This window comes from Silene latifolia, chromosome 5 (genome assembly GCF_048544455.1).
Source record: "Silene latifolia isolate original U9 population chromosome 5, ASM4854445v1, whole genome shotgun sequence".
In the NCBI taxonomy this organism is placed as follows: Eukaryota; Viridiplantae; Streptophyta; class Magnoliopsida; order Caryophyllales; family Caryophyllaceae; genus Silene; species Silene latifolia.
This window is the reverse complement of record NC_133530.1, coordinates 88,386,401-88,407,212: the sequence shown is the minus strand read 5'-3', so window position 1 is coordinate 88,407,212 and position 20,812 is coordinate 88,386,401. Positions and strand designations below refer to the sequence as shown.

Here is a 20,812-nt window from a genome sequence, read left to right as displayed (position 1 = left end):
CCATGTGAGTTGCAAAGTTTGTATTGTTTGTAGGCTAACCATCTGTTCACCTTGGTTCTTGTTTTTCATTTTGTCATTTGAAGGCTTCCCTATGAGCCTGAAAGTGAAAGTGAGGTTTTTTGTTCGCATAAGAATAAGATTAAGGGCTTGTTTGGATTAAGGGAAAAAATGTGGAAAAAATAAGGGAGTAATGATTTGGGGTTATTTTAGTGAGTTTGGTACGAGGTGATTATTCATCTAGACAACTTATTACTCTCATCTAGGGTAATATATTACCCACCCTCCCTATGGGTAATTATTACTGGAGTAATGCATTACTCTCTATATTGAACAAATATAAAAGCATTTTATACATAATGCACTAATTACACTTTTACCAAACCCGAAAATAGATTACTCCAGTAATAATTCTCTTAGTATTCCAAACTTGAAAATAAGGAACATATTACTTCTTGGATTAAATTCCTCGGTAATTACTCCCCTTAAAACATTACCCCCCTAATTTTTTTCCTTCATTCCAGGCGAGCCCTAAGAAGAATAGGAAGAAGAAGCCTAAGGCAATGAAATGTAAATATGTAATAGTGACCCGCAGTACGTTGATCCTTTCTTTCTCTTTTTTATTTACACTGTTTATTCCTCTCATCAAAGCCTAAGGCAATGAAATTACGATTCCTTTTTTCTCATTCCGGCTCTAAAAATACCATATACTAGTTTTACACAATATTATTTATACTGTGGGTTGTATAATAAGTATTGTACAACTGAGAAGACATTAATCCGAGCTTATGTGCAATTTTATTGAGTTTTGTAAGAGTTTATTTTTTTATGTTGAAGTGTGTGAGTTCAAAAACTTTAAAGCACAACTCAGATTCTTTTTAACAAAACTCGAAAACTTTAGTACACAGCTCGAATTCTACACCATACAACCATATACAACTGGTTGTATAATATACTAATTGCTAGTTTTAATCTCGTGCAGAAAAATGCACGGGTTGATTTTTAAATTATGACATACGAAGTATGTTAGTTAGTGTGATAATTATTGAATGAAAAAATAATATAAGGCAAGTTTGTGGTGAGACCAATTTAGAAATTTTTTTTTTTTCCCATTAAATTAGAGAACCAATCAGAATGTTATCCCCCATTCATTTCCTCCTTTTAAGTTTTACCCTCATCCAAGCAAACCATAATAGACGTCTTTTGTGTTAAATATCACCAAGCGCGCCAAATTATATCACTCAAGAATAGGAGGAAAAATTCTAGGGTTTCAAAATCGAAATCCCCAAAATCAAAATCCAAAATCGAGTAGGTTTCTAAATCAATCGATCAAGAAATAAATAGCGGGTAAATTAAGGCGGGAGCGAGGTTAAGAAGATCAAATTTTAAATCAAAATCATGTCGACTTCTCTTTCGATTGAGAATTCCGATTCCTATGAATCCAGGTTTTCATTCTTCGCCTTTTCTTTTAATCGTAATTTATTCATTCATCTTAATAATCAGTCTTTTGAATAAATTAGTTTTTGTTTTGTTTGGATTATCAGGTCTGGTGAAACGCTTACAATGGATGATATCCTGTATGATGATTCCTTCTCCCTCTTTTTTCTATTTTTATTTCAAACTCACTCCCGAGTCGAGGTCGGAATAGATTGGAATTAATCAAATTGCTTATAGAAAACATTCCCGATATAGAAAGGTAAACAAATGAATGAGATACCCTAGAGTAGAGTGAAATAGTAAAATAATGACTGAGACGGAGGGAGGACAAGAATTCTAATTCATGTGAGTTGCAAATTTTGTATTGTTTGTATACCATCTGTTCACCTTGGTTCTTGTTTTTCATTTTGTCATTTGAAGGCTTCCCTACGAGACTACTGAAAGTGAAAGTGAGGTTTCTTGTTCGCAAAAGAATGAGACTAAGAAGAAGAAGAAGAAGAAGAAGAAGAAGAAGAATGATAAGAAGAAGAAGCCTAAGGCAATGAAATGTAATAGTGACCCGCAGTACGTTGATCTTTTCTTTCTCTTTTTTATTTGCCACTGTTTATTCCTTCTCATCAAAGTGTTCTGTGCCCCATCGGACAAGATATAAAGTTCCCCATGCCCGACACTTTATGCCTTGGGCTGTTGTCAAGTGTTTGTTTGATCACACTTAATTCATTTTTTAATAGAAACTAGGCAGCATCAAACTTTTTACAGCCTCTTGTATATGAAAAGTCAAAAAATTTGCGTCAAGAGAAATTGATCAGCAACTTTGGTAAATTGATGTTGTTCAATTTCGTTTCCAGTATGTTCATACGTGGTTCTTGCTGTTTCTATTTAGATCTTTTCATGTTTTTGGCTTCGTTTGACATGAAATTACGATCCTTTTTTTCAAATTCCGGCTCTTAGAAACTCTGGCGTGTGTGTGTGTGTGTGTGTGTGTGTGTGTGTGTGTGTGTGTGTGTGTGTGGGTGGGGGGGCGACTAGGTAGCTGAGGGTGAGGATACGGGCCATATTCCCGTTTTATTTTCTGCAAGGCTATATGGCTTATAATTCAATGCATCAATTTTAAAATTTTGACACGTTTTTCCCTGAATTTTGCGCTGAGGTGTTTGAAGAAATGGAAAAATTGTCACAACTACTAGTTACTTATTCACCTTTATAATCAATCTCCTAATGGTTTCTTGTTTATTTTGGATTGTCAGGTCTGGTGAAAAGGTTCCCATGGAATCTCCGAAGTTGAAACCTGACGAGTATCTGGATTATTTCCCTCAGCACTATGAGATAAGCTTGTAAGTTGATTCCTTCATGCCTTTTCTATTCACAACTCACTATGTAAGTGTTTGGTTCAAAAGATTGGAATGGACGAGTTTGGAGCGTGTGCTAGGGGATGGATTGCTCTAGTACTTGTCTCTGGTGATCTCCTCATTTTACTTGGTAAAATTTTTCAAGGCTTTTTGTTTTTTCATTTGTCATTTGTAGCAATGGTATTAAGGTTTATACAGAGGTTATCCGTCCGAAAAAGAAGAAGAAACCTAAAGCAATAGAGAAAAAGGACAATATGCGGTATGTTAATGTTTTTTCTCTCGCTCGTTATATTTGCAATTGATAAGTTTTATTGTATTGAGTTAAATTTCAATGTCAAATGTTTGGATGCTAAATAGCTGTGATCTGCTGGGTATTAATTGTTTTGAGAGTAACCTTTGTTGTATCTACCCATATATATTCTATTTTGAACCTAATACCGTGTTCGACTGTTCTAAACAATATATTGATGTATCTTTGTCTTCTATATCTGCTCTCGTGCTATAGTAATCTGTACAACACTCCTCTTTTATCAATCCATATTTACTAAGTATGTATACAGTATATATGCAGATAGAGTATTTTGGAAGTGCTAGCACTTTTCCACTTTGTCAAACTTTTGAAGGATTCTTATTTTTAATTTTGATAATTGAAGGTTTGATGAAAAGCGTGAAGATCTGGAAGATATTTTGTTCCGGTATGTTGAGGCGTTCTTGCTCTTTCTATTTGGAACTGTATTCCTTCTCGTGTTAGTCGTCTTGCACCCCATTAGACGTGAAATTACGATCCCTTTTTCCCATTGTGGCTCTAAAAATGTCACTAACTCACTATGCAAGTATGGAGAGTGTTTCACTGCAATTGATGTGGCTGTGAATGAGAACTGTGTAGCAAAGTGAGGAGATGACGCCTTTATCTTACTGTCTTTGCTATAGGGAAAGTGAAGGAATGGAAAAGACTTCGCGTATATTTGCTGGTGCAGCTTTATCATACCTGCGTGAACAGGTTTGTGTTCTTCTGATTTATGCCTGTCATTCTGCGTGAACCATGTTTTTACCGGACTAATTTGTCCCCTTTCCCCAACCTTATACGTTTTTATTCTGGAATAATTGAATAGAGTATTTGACAGGGTCACAACTTGGAGTTGGTCAAGCCTGGTTCATATGAATTAGGAGAGGTCACACGTGGGTATAGGGCGCATTTCAACTTCAAGGCTAAAAGAAAAGATGACCCTAGTGCTCCTGTGGAGATGTATTTCGGGCAGTTGTGTTATTATGGCGAAACTGAAATCGTTGTTGAATGCTGCGTCTCTATGGGGGAATCTGACTCCTTACCGTGTATGTTACTATTGTGACTATACAGACTGTTTTTAATTTAATTTGATTCTTGCAAGGCTGATCATAGCTTGTTATCTACCAAATTTGACCGGTTAATCCCGCTGTGGTGCAGATGATCCAGAAGATCGTGGGTGCCAATATTGTACCAATACTGTTCATCATCCCTTAGGTGGCTGCAAGGGGATAGTGTGGGGCTTGTTAACATTTTCGAACAAGACCCGCTCTTTTACTATTGCCTAAGGAGTTTATTCTGAATTAAGGAGTAATTCTATTTATATACTGTAGTAAATAAGGAGTATGGTATGGGGTTTGCTAAGGAGTTTGTTATGAATTTAGGTAATGTCTTCCAGAAGACGGGTATGTAATGAATTAAGATTGATGTCTATTTACACGTTTTGGCTAATGTAGCATCTTTGTTTCGGCCGTCTTTTTGGCCTTCAATATGAACTCCATCGACTTTGTGAAAAATCAAGTCATTTCTGTGACAATTGTGCATCTCAAAAACAGAGTAGACACCTTGCATCCCCTTAATATTCCGCTGTTCACTAATTCTCTTAATATTCCGCTGTTCACTTATAATATTCATTTATAATTGCGAGCATTCCCCTTAATATTCATTTATAATTGCGAGCATTCCCTTAATATTCCGCTGTTCACTAATTCTCATAAATCTTCAATTTGTCCAAACTTATATACAACAACAACAACAACAACAACATCAGAGCCTTAATCCCAAAATGATTTGGGGTCGGCTGACATGAATCATCCTTTCAACTGGCCCACCATGGTGCACGCACGCGCCAAAATGCGAATAAAAAAGGAAGATAAAAAACAAAAGGGAGAACGAAAATGTAATGGAAAGTCAAGGTGAACTTAGGGGTTTTAAAATCGGATTCCGTCTTTCTTTTATAAAAACTTAAAATTTAAATCGAGAGAAAAGATTAGAACGATTTTTAAAAACCGAAATAGAGTTAAGGATCCGGAATGAACCAGGTAAAATCTATAAGAAAGTGGTTGTTGAAAAAGTGTGTAATAAAGGGGAGAAAAATAAATAAATTAATTTCTTTAAATTAAATAAATAAATTATTTCCCAAAACAGATCGGTTTAAATTATCGTGTTAGTGTTTCATGATTTTTGTTTACAACATAGGGACAACTCGGAATAAAGGTACAAAATCCCAGCAATAGAAGGCAAAACCGTGTCAAGTGAGGTCAAAATACATGAAAATGAAGAGGGGAAATAGTATAAATTATGCATATATCACCGACCTACTTACCCATATGAATTCACTCATCTTAGTTGCTTCTTTATTGTGATTGTTTACATAGTTGTCTTTGTTATTCAATTTCATTAGTTTAGCTTTAAATCCAAAGCTCATATAATTGTGACACTTGCATAAATTGAGATAGATAAACTTAGAACTTAGAACACAACGTCCTATGGATTAGACCTCGACTTATCATGCTAAACTGGCGTTTTTGTTGAGATTATAAATGTGTTTTGATTGAGCGTGGCTACTAAGCACACATCAGTGGCAGTTGGAGGAAGAAAGGGTATGGCGCGTGTCGCGTAGTTGGAAAAGATGACGGGTGGAGATGGAGGTCGAGGTGGGGTTAGGGTTGGTGAGGATAAGGGTTGATGTGGCACGACCAAGGTGGGATGGTGGTTAGGTGATGGCGGCGGGTGTGGTGGTATGATAAAGTTGAAAGAGAGAATTAAAAGAGTTGGAATTGAATAATAACACAAAGTCTCCCCTAATACAGATTTGTGATATAATTAATAAGATGAATATAATTAGCAACTAAGAAGGCAAGATAATAACAGTAAGTCTCCCTTAAAACTCGCATAATTTAAGAAGATGAAAAGAAAAAAATCCACAAAGTACTATGAATACACAAAATCTCACTTTAGACGGATAGAGTATCCGTTAAAAGTTGTAGACGGGTCAAATATGTGACCACTTACATAATAAGACAAACAACAAGTGGGATGTTGGGATACTATTTATGCAAAAATGAGATTATTTGACCCGTCTACATTTTTAAACGGATATACCCGTCTACAATTAGGCAAATTGGAAAACATAAAATTACGATATATAACTTTACAAATATATGCGTAAATAAAATAACTTTTCAAAAATTTCATCTAAAATACTTCCTCCATTCTACAATGATGTTCCCATTTAGAAATGGCTCAACAACCAAGGAAATGGGATTAGGGGCTTGTGGGCCAGCTTTTAGGAAATAAAAGGAGGACTAAGTGGGGATTAAGGAATTAACACCAAATTGCTTAGGAAACTTAAAACGTCATCAACATCTCCCACCATCACCGCCATCATTAGCCGCCACCATCACCGCCATCATCAGCCATCATCACCGCCATCATCAGCCATCATCATCGCCACCCTACCGCCATCATCACCGCCATCATCACCCCCACCCTACATTACCCACCAACTACCACCACCATCACCGTCATCATTAGTCAGACAAACCAATTTTTTCGATAAATTCATTTTATTTCTCTGTTTTATTGGATTAACAGTCTACTTTCTTATCACAAAAAAATCAAATACAGCAACAAAACTACCATAGCAACTTGATGAATTGAAGGAGAGGCAAAGTTCTCAAATGATGGAAGAACCAGTCCCACTCCGACGTCATTTAAGTCTCACTTGCAAAAGCAAGAAATGGGCAGAGGAAAAAACAACCTTGGATTATCCCTCTAATACAAGAATTTGTGACCATGGTCGAAACTTAAGCATAAGACCAAGAAATCTACATCTCCAACAAATCCAAAAAACGAAGAACGAAAAAAATACAACAATAGATCTGAAAAAATACAACAATAGATCTGAAAATAAACGAGTGGGTGTGGCCGCGACGAGTGGGTATTGTTGTTGGTGGTGGTTGGAGGACAGGGAGGGCGTATGGTGTTGAGAAGGAGAACGACGAGAGGGTGGTGGAGTTGTCGGGTGCTGGGTTAACTCGCCGAAGTAGTGGCGGTGTCCAGAAAGTAGGCGTGTTTAGTTGGTGCTTGTCGGAATCGGGGTCGTCGAAACCTGAGATTTGTCGAGGAGGTGGGAGGGATAGTAGATGAGAGGAAGAAGATAGATGAGAGGAGGGAGATAGATGAAGAGTTAATAAATATGGAGGGACTGATTAGATAAATAAATTAGGTTAGTGTAGTTTTAATTGGGTTTAGGTTGGTTAAGTTGGTATTAAATTGGCCCAAAAATAGAAAGAAGTGAAATGGGAACATTATAGTGAAATGACCCAAAAAGGAAAATGGGAACATTAAAGGAGAATGGAGGAAGTATACGAATACTAATGAATTAACCTTACACCTTCACTCAAAACTATATACTCCGTATTTAAGATGTACTTCGATAACACTTTACATTTTTTTTTTTGAAAGAAAAACACAGGGATTATATTAGATCAATCTCCGCAAGAGAAAGAACAGCTTGCGGGAAATCCGATACAAGAACAAACTCATTACCAACAAACCCAGACAACCTAGCAACGTAATGAGCCACTGTATTACCCCCACGTTTAACATGAATACAAAACATTGTCACTAGTGATTAATTAAAATCTAATGATTAGCATTAAATATAGTAGTATTTGTTACGCACATGAAACAACTAATCAATCCAAAACTCTGTATAACGTTTGCTATGTGCCTGCTGTTGCTGTGGATCGTGTGTCACCATGTTTGCTATGCTTTAATGCTAGCTTTTTGCCTTTTGTGCTGTGGATAGTTTGTCGCTACTGGTGTTGTAGGTGTTCATGGTCTAGTGGTTGCACGCGGTTTAGGTTTGCATGATTGCATCCGTCTAAGGTTGATGAAGTTATGGTAAGTTGTATCGGGTTTCATGAGTATAGATGATCTCCCATATTTACTGGTTTTACATTTCAATTGTTAATGATTGTTGGTTATATTCAATTGTTGTAAACATGCATGGGAGAGTATCCAGTTACTCCCGACTGATTGTCGATCCCCAATTCTCAGGTTGTTGCCGGTGAATGCTTGCTCGAAAAATGTGTGATGCGAACTTAAATAATTGTTTAGGAGTTTGTTTTTAGTTTGGGAACCCTTCGAATTATTAGCTTGATTTTGGATTTAGTAGGGAACTGGTATGATAAGGTGTTTCCGCCACCTTGACCCTTTTATCATTGTTATACTCTGATAAATCTTTTAATATACGCTTTCCCTTTATTTTATAAACCGGATTGTTACAATTGACGTGAAAAATGGGAGAGTGGGAGACTTTCCTTCATTGTGGGAGGAAATGTAGTTGAGTTCTCTATAACGGCAGCCATGTCAAAACCAATGTTTAAGGGTGCTTCTTCGGTGGATATTTTAAATTGAGGGCCCAATTTAAGGTGACTCACTCTCTTTCACTAACACTTGAGTGGGGAAAAATATAAAATGACTTAGGCCCTGTTCTTTCTGGCTTATTTTCAGCCACTTTAATTCAGCTCAGCTCTATTCAGTTCAATTCAACTCAGCTTCATTCAGTTCAGTTCAATTCAGCACAACTCCATTCAGTTCAGTTTCATTCAGTTCAGTACAGGCGTACAACCCCATTAAGTTCAGCTCATTTCAGCTTTACTCATCTTAAATTTAATAGTTATTATTAATTTTGTTATCAATAATACTATTTTTCTTTAATATTATTATTCTTTATTCTTATTATTATAATTAAAATTAATAATATTGTTAATAATAATGTTAATAATTATAATTACTATTATTATTATTATGAATATTATTATTAAAATGAATAATAATGTTATTAATATTAATATTATTGTTGTTGTTGTTGTTGTTGTTGTTGTTGTTGTTTTTGGTATTATTATTATTGTTGTTGTTGTTGTTGTTGTTGTTTTTGGTATTATTATTGTTGTTGTTATTATTATAATTATTAATGGTATTATTATTAAAATTAATAACATTTATTATTAATATTATTGATGGGGCACGCCCAACTGACTTGACAAATTAGCCAATACGGGGTCATACAAGTCAACACACTTGCTAACATGGTTACAGATTCGCTTGAATTGGTACCCTACGAATCACGAATCGCTAAAAGCGAATTCTATCAATTTGATTACTGAAAATACTTATAACACATTTTCTATAAGTGAATCGCGAATCGGTAAGGCGTATTCATAGCGAATATGGTAACCATGTTTGACAAGTCATCATTTGAGGTACACATAAAAACCTACAAATACCTCATTATTCACCAATCAATGGTAAAATACTTCTCACCAACAACTTCCTCTCTCTAAAAGTAAGACTACTCGAGCTACTATGAGAGGGCACAAAGACCTTAGCTTAAAGCAAGGTCCCGACTATCCACCAGTAACGTAAGGCATCAGAGAATAACCTCTTGCAAAACCCGTGAGGCCCTGTTTGTTACGCGTGCAAGATCCATCCGAAGAGAGCAAGCATAGGCTCGAGGGGCCATCTGAGAGGACCGCGTTGACCCGATCCGGATTCGAGCAACGGTTACATGAGTGTTTTTATTCGAAACAATTATTTCTACTAATATCATTATTAATATTGACATTATTATTTATTATTGTTATTAAGAATATTATTAGTAAAAAATTAGTATTTTTTCATTCTTATAATTTTTGATTATTCATATATATATATATATATATATATATATATATATATATATATAATATGATAATTTTTTTTCTATAAATATTAATATTATACTATGAATATTAATATTATTATAGTGATAATAACAATAATATTAAATATTATTGTTATTAATATGATTATTTCAGTTCAGTTCAGTTCAATTCAGTTCACCTCTAAAAAGGTGAGAAAGAACAGAGCCTTAATCTTTTAGTTATAGGGGATTATCATTAAATAAATAAATATGTCTTGTTTGTGACCCGTCTTAAGCCCGTGACCTCTCACAAGTCACATCCCTTCTCCGACTAGCCCTCCTACTTGCTTTTGTGAGAGGTCTTTTTGAAGAGAGGGATTTTGTCCGTCTTCAATGAGGATTTGTTTAAATATAGTCACTAACTCACTATTGGTTTAAAGAACTGATCAATCCAAAACCCGGTATAACGTTTCAATACTGAATATATTAGACAAAAAAATTGCTTACTCTTACGAATATAGCAAGATCTCTACAGTGAATTTGGTCAAGTTGTCATTTAATAATTGACCATCTCCACTTAAGAATAAACTTGATGAACAATTTGATCATCAACAGTAAATTTGGTCAAGTTGTCATTTAATAATTGACCATCTCCACTTTCGTTAATCTTTATCTCCACTTTCGTTAATCTTTATACCAAAAACCAAAGGACCAAAAATAAACATGTATAAAAAGGCGTTAATTTAACCCATTTCGGACGCTAATCAGATCCGAAACGTATATTAAACTGACTTTTTAAACCCACCCACTTGACCCGTTTGACAACAGGTCTAGTACTAGTATGTAGTTTCCCGCTTTTGACATTAAAAAAAAAAAGGGAAAAGGGAAAAATGATACTTGATGGCCAAGGTGTGTACGGGTGAAGCTCATGAGTTTAGAATTTGCAGAGAGTAGAGAGCAGAGAGAAAGAGAGAGGGGAAGAAAAAGAAAGAAATTAAACCCGTAAGAAAAATTAAACCCATATTTTCGAAATCCGAACACAAACGTAGTAATGGCAGGGATGGGGGAGAAGCTTCGTGAATTCAACTCAGGGGGAGCCACCCATCTAACTCCATGAAACTGGACTTGTGAAAGTTATGTCTTAAAAATGCTGAAAAAACATGTTTTGATGCATGGAATCTGTAAATAAGTGGTGAATGAACCTATGTTAACATCGTTCCCGTATCGTAAGGTTTAGAATTGGGTTCAGTAGCTTTTTTTGGTGGTGCTTGACTGCTGAGTTATGACTCACAGTAGGTTTAGAAGACGTGGGAGCATCATCGATAAGCTTTAAGTATATGGTATCCCCAATTTTCAAGGGGGCTTCCTGCATCTTCTATAAAATATAATTAAAAGGTTACCCTAAAATGACTAATAAACGCCACGTAGATAAAGCCACGTAGAATCCAAAAATGCCACGTAAATGTGAGCATGAAAACTCATTGCCACGTAATTGTCTTATTATATAGATTTAATTCATTTTTTTATAAATTAATTTAATTTATGTAACCCTTACAAATTTACATCAAAATTTCATAATTTATAATCAATATTGACATTTTAATTGAACTTTTGTAATAAAAACATGTTAATAAATGTCATAATTTATAATTAAAATTGGCATTTTAATTGAAATTTTGGTAATAAAACATGTTAATAAATTAAAACTTTTCATATTACTTAACATGCACCCACCATTTTTATTAACACTTTTTCCTATTTAATTCATTTTTTTAATTAAACATTATAATCTATAAATATTATTAAAAGGCTAGCCTAAAAAAGCCACGTAGACAATGCCACATGGGATGAAAAAAAGCCACGTACACAATAACAATGTGACTTGGCAAACTAATATGACATTGATTATCCAATTTATTATTATATTGCATTAATTTAAAATACTTATTTCCTTTAAAAATTCATCCATATTCCATTAGCTTTAAATTTAATTAACTAAAAAAACTACAATAAAAAAATACGCATTAATTATAAGTTATAATTTCAAGATATTTCATATGAAATAGTATTATATGTGTTCGAAAAAAAAAACTGAATACATAAGAAATTAAGAACGAAGATGAATAAATGAAGTTGAAAACAAAAAAAAAAATTGTATTGTCACTAATTCTCTACTTTTTTTTAAAGGCATTAATTCACTATTGTTGTTACTATAACTTTGTTGTATATAGAAGAAGTTTTACAGAACTACTTAATCGACAAATGAGTAATAAAGATCATATAAAATATTTTCTTAGGAAAATATAAAATATATGGAAAAGAAAATATTTATTTAATTTAAGTAATTTACAAACAAATTTTCTAAATACTTAAGTGAAATTAAACACTAATAATAGAATTTTAAAAGGGTAGTAATACCGTGTATGTAGTTCATGAAATTATTTCCCGTAAAGGATAAAGTTTTGGAAAATATAAAATATATGGAAAAGAAAATATTTATTTAATTTAAGTAATTTGGAAACAAATTCTGTAAATACTTAAGTAAATCTATACAATATAGTTAAAAGGTTAGATTAAAGCATTTAATTTAATTTCACATGGCATTAGCATTTAATCTTTTATAACCCATTAATTTCTATTATTTTTATTGATTATTTAATTATTTATTAATTATTATTAGATTATTGGTTATTTGATATAATTCTTAAAAAAAATGAATGATTACTAAAAGTCCTTACAAAAATGTCATTACATATTGTGTAACATACAAATAAAGAAAATCAAAAGACATCATTAATATTCTTAAATTAAATGTATATATTAAAGATGTGATGAGCTAAAAAAACCAAAAAAAGATGTAACTTACCAAAATTCACATAAAAGTTTCATAATTATAATTATATTTCACATTTTAATTGAAATTTTTGGAAGAGAACATAGATGTTAGTGAATCGGTTAAATTTTTTTCATATTAACACGGCTCATAAAATTAAAGTATACATTTATTTATTTCTGTAAAATTTATATAATAAATAGTATAAAAAGGCTAACATTGAGTACATTTTTAAATGACATGTGATATAATCACATGATTTCAAGAAGTCATATTTCAAGTCTCATCATCATAATTATTTTTTTTATGTCCCCTAATATTTATTCTTACAATTACAATATTAGAAAAAATTAAAGAAGACAATAAACTTTTTATCTTCTTCCACTTCAATACTTTATTCAATTCACCACAAGCATTTAACCATACTTTTCATCTTCATTCTCCATAACTCATTTCTCAAGTTTCTTTATAATGATTCATATTTTTAGTTTACCTTAAAACTTTTGATGATATTATGACTTCTTAATTACAATTTTTTTTCTTGAGATGATAATGTTTATTCCATGAGCACAACAATAGACATGCATTTTTATTATAATTTTTTATCAACCTACAACTCATTCGTTTTTCTCATGTTCTCTTTTCCATTATAAGATTTTACTATATTGGTCAAACTCATTTGATAATATTTTAAATATACCCGGTATATATATCTTATGCAATTTTATATTTCGTGTACAATTGATTTTGACATAATACTAATTTGTACAATTGATTGAATTTTCAGGAGCATGGCATACTTGGAGATCAATACGTGCAAATGACAATCGACAAGTATGTGGATTTTTTAAGAGGATGATGTTTCTCATTTTTTTCCTTTGGAATTTTTTTGGGAGATTTTCCTATTTTAATTATTAATACAAAACTCATTTGATAATATTTTACATATACTCGGTATATCTTATGCAATTTTGTATTTCGTGTATTGATTTTGGCATAATACTAATTTGTACAATTGATTGAATTTTCAGGAGCATGACATACTTGGAGATCAATACGTGCAATAACAATCGACAAATATGTGGATTTTTTAAGAGGTAGCATGATGTTTCTCTTTTTTTTTTTTTTCTTGGAATTTTTTTTTTTTGGGAGATATTCCTATTTTAATTATTAATACATGACAATTGGTGAGTACATAACACAATTTAAGAATTATCAATTTTTATATTTCAGATATTAGTTCAATATCAGTTAACACGATAGTTGATGTTGGAGGACGTGTTCATTTGGATGATCAAATCTGAAGCTCTTGAATGGAGTAATCACCATATTGAGGATGTATTTTTATGTCGTTGATCATTTTAATTGATATTAGCCTATCTATTTTTGTTCCAATAATTATGCTAAGGTTTTTAGCTTATTAGTTATTCTTGGCCTTTTAGTTGTAGTGATAGTATCGACACAACATTGACGGATAATTCTTACAAGAGAAAAAAAACCATCAAATGATAATTATATTTGAAATGGAGATACACGTATTCAATTACTATATTAGTTTTACTTCATTCACTTTTTTAGGCTATTTTTCTTTTAGCTATTGAAGGAGAAAAACTTGACCGCCTTTGGTAAATTGGCGGTTAAGAAACTCCTTAATCTCCGGAGCACCAATATCTTGAAGTTACATAATACAAAACCCATGTATAAGTATTAATCATGTATTTCTATATAAACAACTTATGTCCATATACATGTAATTAGACTATTTAATTTGAGTTGATGAATTGAGAATGCAAATCATTACTGAATTTACGAGTTAGCATAAATCATGAATCATCAGAGCAATGAGCAGCGTCATCCGTTCAACATATACATTCAAAAAAACTCTCTATTAAATGCCTAAATCCCATTAATTTACTAGGTTGTTAATAGAGGAGAAGAAGAGTTACTCATGATTAGATTTTTTTTGTATCTTTTACAAAGAACCACATTTTAGCGACAAATACAATGCCTCTATTCCCCACTAATCTCATATTATTATTATTGTTTATATTACCGTGTTATTATGTTCAATCTCATAATTTACATCCTATTTCATCGTCTGCAATGTTTTCAAATCAAAATATATTTTATACAAGTAGTATTAATAAAAAAAAGGGAATTTGTATAGGACCCGTGATTTTTCACGGGTTTCAAAACTAGTTCCAAATGTCAAAAATCAAGTCATCCTAGTGGCAATTGTGCATCTCAACTTTTTTAAAAAACTAGTTGTTGCGCCGCGCCCTCCCGTGCGCGGAGCCCCAATTCGGTTAAATCATTTATAAAAAAGACTAACTAAAATTCTGTTGAGATACCGTGCGTTGTCGTATAGAATAGAATGTTAATTATTTTGTCAATTTGGTCTAAACCATTTATCAGACATATCGGGAACCTTACTCCACTATTTTGGGTGGTCAAATTCATATAGGATGACTTAGGGATTGGAACGTACAATTTTACAGTTGGGTCATGAATTTGGACAGTGTGCAGCACTGTAAAGTCATAATAAAGGCACGATGATGCATGCTATACAGGATTAAGATGGGACAAAGTAAGGAATGTGTAAGGAAAAAAAGTAGGGTTTTGTAACACCCCCATACTCCAAGTGCCTTACCAGGACCACTCAGGTATGAAGACATCACCATCTCGGTCGCCCGAGGTATGATAATCAAATAGACAAAACAGAAACAACATTTATTAAAAGTAGTTTAATGAATAAATACAATCCTCGAAACCAAACTGAAAGTACAATACATTATTCCAAACTATCTGTTCTCAACTGAAATGTAAATAAATGCTAAACTACAGCGGAAGACTCTATCGTCATGTCGTGGCCATCCCGGCCTATCCCCGTACTCATCTCTATACTGTTCAATATCCGCTCACCATCCCCGAATGGATCACCGCAGGTTTACAAAACAACACCGGGTCAGTACTAATCACACAAACAATATAGACAAAGCAATAACAAGATACACAGGGCAATTTGAATCACACACACACACACACACACACCAACTCCCATCATCTCAATCCGATCGTCCACGGACCCCCGCCGATGGGGGACCGCAGCCGTTCCCACCTAAGCCCCGCTCATCGTACGAGCGATAACCCTGTCCATTAATGTGCACATCCCCTTTCGTGGCGGGTTCCACGAAGGGCGAAACTAGGCCGTGAAGTCACTCCATGCAAGTGACCCCACTCCGAGAACGCATCTCGAGAACCATAGACAACCAAGCACAATCACAATCACAATCACAATCATCATATCAAACAACTAACTACAAAGACATCACCAATACCCCATTATGGGACTAATACGAGTAGGAAATCCTACCTGGAAAGCACAACACGCAGACGGTATCTACAATTTGTATCAAAACGGCTCCTCTACGAATTCTCCTCCTACCATACAACACATAGATGCTACCATTCAAATACTACTCATAAAAACCCCAATTCCTAAATTAGGGTTTCATCAATCTTATCAAAACATTATAGAAATTATATTAAAAGCTTACCCTCGACGCAGGGAATCCAACGACGCGAACTACGATACAAACCGACCGTCGAACTCGGAATTGTCAAGAACGCGATTAGGAAGAAGACTAGTTGCTTTCTCTCTTAAACAGGTTTTAGGTTTTGTAAAAAGTGATTTAAAACAATTACGAATATGTTTAAATACCTTAATCGCGTAATTAACAAAACCCGAGAAAACTCCCCGTAAAAACCGGACACTCGATCGAGTACCCAAGGTACTCGATCGAGTACCCCCTTACTCGATCGAGTACCCCACCTACTCGATCGAGTACCCAACAGTCGAAACTATTTTATTCCGCAACTTGCCCTTACTCTGACGGAGTAAGGGCTACTCGATAGAGTACCCCAAGACATATAAATACGGAGTATTACAGTCTTCCCTCCTTAAAAGGAACTTCGTCCCCGAAGTTCAAACCACCACTAAACAAAGGTACTCCCATAAGCCTCCCGACTCGAAGGTCAAACAAAACACAACGTAAAACATGATACTAACCCCAACCTATCCCGACAAACATACCGACACAACCTATAAAAGGTGTATAAAACTCTTAAAAACTGCTCGCGATCATCTCCTACCCCCCTAAAAGAAACAAGGTTACGTCCCCGTAACCATACATACCTGATCAAAAAGGAAAGGGTAACGCTCTTTCATGATATCCTCTGCCTCCCATGTAGCTTCCTCAGTCTCGTGGTTGGACCAAAGGATCTTAAGCAAAACTGTCTCACCACTCCTGGTCTTTCTAACCTTTCGGTCTAGGATCTGCTTAGGCACCTCCAGATATGATAAAGACTCATCCAGCTCTAAGCTCTCTGCCTCCAACACATGTGACGGGTCACTCACATACTTTCGCAGCTGCGATACATGAAACACATTATGCACTCTTTCTAATGCAGCTGGTAATGCCAGACGATAAGCAACTTCCCCAACTCGCTCTAAGATCTCATAAGGCCCTATAAACTTCTGACTTAGCTTGCCTTTCTTCCCAAATCTCATTACTCCACGCATTGGAGACACTTTCAGAAGAACCTTGTCCCCAACCTGAAACTCTATGTCCCGACGATGTAGATCTGCATAACTCTTCTCGTCGATCCGGGTCGCTCTCATCCGTTCCCGATCATCTTAATCTGTTCCACCATCTCATGCACCATCTCTGGTCCTAAAACCACTTTGCCTCAAAGACTATCGTCCCAACAGATTGGACTCCTACATCTCCTCCCATACAAAGCCTCAAACGGTGCCATACCAATACTAGTGTGATAGCTGTTATTGTAAGAAAATTCTATCAAGTCCAACCTCTGCTCCCAGCTACCACCAAAATCCATCACACAAGCTCGCAACATATCCTCAAGGGTCTTGATTGTTCTCTCGTCGCCCATCGTCGCGGAGGATGAAATGTCTGTACTCATCTTCAAAGTCTGTTCCCAACGATTCCTGCAACTCCTTCCAAAACCTCGATATAAACCTCGCATCTCTGTCAGACACTATGTCCTTAGGGACTCCATGTAACTTAAGCACGTTCTTTCGATAGGCCATAGCCAGTTGTGCCTTAGTCCATGTATCTTTCATTGGAACAAAGTGAGCTGACTTGGTCAGACGATCCACTATCACCCAGATCATGTTGTTACCTTGTTGACTCTTCGGCAAACCCACAATGAAATCCATGGAAATGGATTCCCACTTCCACTCAGGCACCTCTAAAGACTGAATCTTACCTTGTGGTCTTCTCTGTTCCCCTTTAACTCTTTGGCATGTCAAATAACGGGACACGAACTCAGCTGTCTCTTTCTTCATCCCAGGCCACCAAAACGTTTTCTTCAAATCTTTGTAAAGCTTGTCTCCACCCGGATGCACTGAATATGGTGTGCAATGTGCCTCTGTCATGATTGTCTTTTTCAACTCCTCGTCATTAGGAACACACCACCTACCATCAAACCTCAAGCTACCATCTGTATGAATGGAAAACCGGGACACCGTCCCTTTTCTACTCGACTCTCCACTCCACTATCTTAGGATCCAAAGCCTGTTTATCCCGAATGTCATCATAAAACTCCATATGTACTGTCATATCACCCATGGCATCTCCTTTCTGCATCATATGTATTCCAAAGCTCGCTACCTCATCCCTCAGCCTCATCAAAGATAGAGCTGTACACAAGGAATGTACACTCTTCCTACTCAAAGCATCAGCTACAACGTTGGCCTTCCCTTCATGGTAGATGATTTCCATGTCATAGTCGCCAATCAACTCCATCCACCTCCTCTGTCTCATGTTCAACTCCTTCTGCGTGAAGATGTACTTAAGACTCTTGTGGTCAGAAAATTCCTTAAAGATTGCTCCATAAAGGTAATGCCTCCAAATCTTGAGAGCAAACACCACTGCACCCAACTCCAGATCATGAGTAGGGTAGTTCTCCTCATAAGGCTTCAACTGCCTAGAAGCATAGGCAATCACTTTACCATTCTGCATCAACACACATCCCAACCCATTCTTCGAGGCATCTGTATAAACCTCGAAATTCTCGCTCCCTTCAGGCAATGCGAGGACAGGAGCTGTGGTCAAACGCTCCTTTAATGTTTGGAACGCCGTCTCACAACTCTCATCCCAACGAAACCTGTTCTCTTTCCTCATCAACGCTGTCATCGGTCTAGCTATCTTGGAGAAATCTTTCACGAACCGTCTGTAGTATCCAGCTAAACCCAAGAAACTCCTCACCTCAAGCAACATTCTTCGGTGCTTCCCACTTTGTCTTTGCCTCAATCTTCGCCGGATCCACTGACTACCCCATCTTTAGAGATTACATGCCCAGAAAAGCAACTTTCTCTAACCGAACTCACACTTGGACAGCTTAGCATACAACTCATGATCCTCAAAGTCTGCAACACGATCCTCGGATGCTCCTCATGCTCCTCCTTAGTCTTAGAGTAGACTAAGATGTCATCGATAAACACCACCACGAATCGGTCCAAGAACTGTCTCGAAGATCCTATTCATCAAATCCATAAACACCGCCGGCGCATTAGACAACCCAAATGGCATCACCACATACTCATAATGGCCATACCTCGACGTGAAAGCTGTCTTCGGTATGTCCACCTCTCTAATCTTCACCTGATGGTACCCCGACCTCAAATCAATCTTAGAAAAGACCGTTGCACCGCTCAACTGATCAAACAGGTCATCTATCCTTGGCAAAGGATACTTGTTCTTTATCGTCACACGGTTCACTCCGGTAATCTATGCACGGACCTCAAACTCCCATCTTTCTTCTTCACGAAAAGAATGGTGCTCCCCAAGGCGATACACTTGGTCTAATGTATCCCTTCTCTATCAAATCGTCCAATCGCTTCCTAAGTTCCTCCATCTCCTTAGGACCCATACGGTACGGTGCCTTAGAGATTGGCCCCGTCCCCGGCTTCAACTCAACGGTGAAATCTATCTCCCTCTTCGGTGGCAACCCCGGAATCTCCTCGGAAAAACATCGCAAACTCTCCCACCTTTGGTATCTCGTCAAGCTATAGGGCTCTCTATCCGGTCATCTCTCACATGGCACAAAATCAGAGGACATCCCTTCCTCAGATACGACTTCAAGGTGACAGCTGCAATCAACTTGACTTTGGGTTTGACTAGAAACCCACGGTAAGACACACTAACACCCTTTGGACCTCTTAAGGACACTTTCTTTTGATGACAGTCTATCTTAGCTTTATACTTTCCTAACCAATCCATCCCAACTATCATCTCAAAACCATTAAAAGGAAATTCTAGCAAGTCTACAGGGAAATCGACTTGCCCAACTATCAAAGATGCATCTCTAAACAACCTCCCACACGATACGGACTCACCCGAAGGTATGAAAACTTGCTCCCTAACAGACTCATATACTCTCAAACCCAACTGTTTTACATGACTCGAAGACACAAACGACTGAGAAGCCCCCGAATCAAACAAAACAAAGGTAGGAACACCATTAACAAGAAATGTCTGGTGATAACGTGCGCATCTTCCTCGGTTGTCTTCTTGTCCATCATGAACAACTTGCCACACGGTCTGCCTTCCGCCCACCTCCCTGGACAAGATTGGCGATGCGATCGGCTTAGCACCCGACCCATGATTGTTATTGTTGTTGTTCATCGGTGTCTTCTGATAAGAATTACCGCCGTTGCGGTTGCCTCCACTCTGGTAGCTCGACCTCCCGGTTTGGCCATGATCCATCCGGGTCCATTGCTCGCAAAGCTCTGTGCAGGTCTCTGGAAAGATCCCGGTGCACTTGTGCACTCATGTCTCTTGTGGCCTACGCCACCACAACCAAAGCAGGTCACTCCCCAGCTATTGCTCACACTCCCACGGCCTCTCCCAAAGGAAGTTCCAAAGACTAAACCTGGACCCGAAGAAAATCCCTTAGATTGATTGTGGTTGCCTTTCTTGAAATTAGATTGGCCACCACCCTCGCTCTCAGACTTCCTCTTCTCTCCACCTGACCTCTCCTGAGCCATCTCCACTAGTCTCTCAGCTCTCCCAGCCCTCTCATACGCTTCCTTTACATCGGTAAGGACTCCCACGGGTAACTTATCCATAATTTTCGTGGTTAGCCCTCTCTCAAACCTCAAAGCCAGATTCTCCTCACTCAAACCCATATCCTCA

General features: G+C 36.4%; 1 protein-coding gene across 1 annotated transcript; it reads left to right on the top strand.

Annotated features, from left to right (window-relative positions):
- Positions 1-1,143: 1,143 nt before the first annotated feature.
- Positions 1,144-4,593, top strand: LOC141657801 (uncharacterized). The gene is made up of 9 exons (XM_074465145.1): positions 1,144-1,442; positions 1,542-1,574; positions 1,855-1,998; positions 2,682-2,768; positions 2,959-3,042; positions 3,437-3,478; positions 3,714-3,783; positions 3,908-4,115; positions 4,228-4,593. Exons 1-9 carry the CDS (start codon positions 1,396-1,398, stop codon positions 4,353-4,355), a joined length of 843 nt encoding a protein of 280 aa, XP_074321246.1. The 5' UTR covers positions 1,144-1,395; the 3' UTR covers positions 4,356-4,593.
- Positions 4,594-20,812: the final 16,219 nt, after the last annotated feature.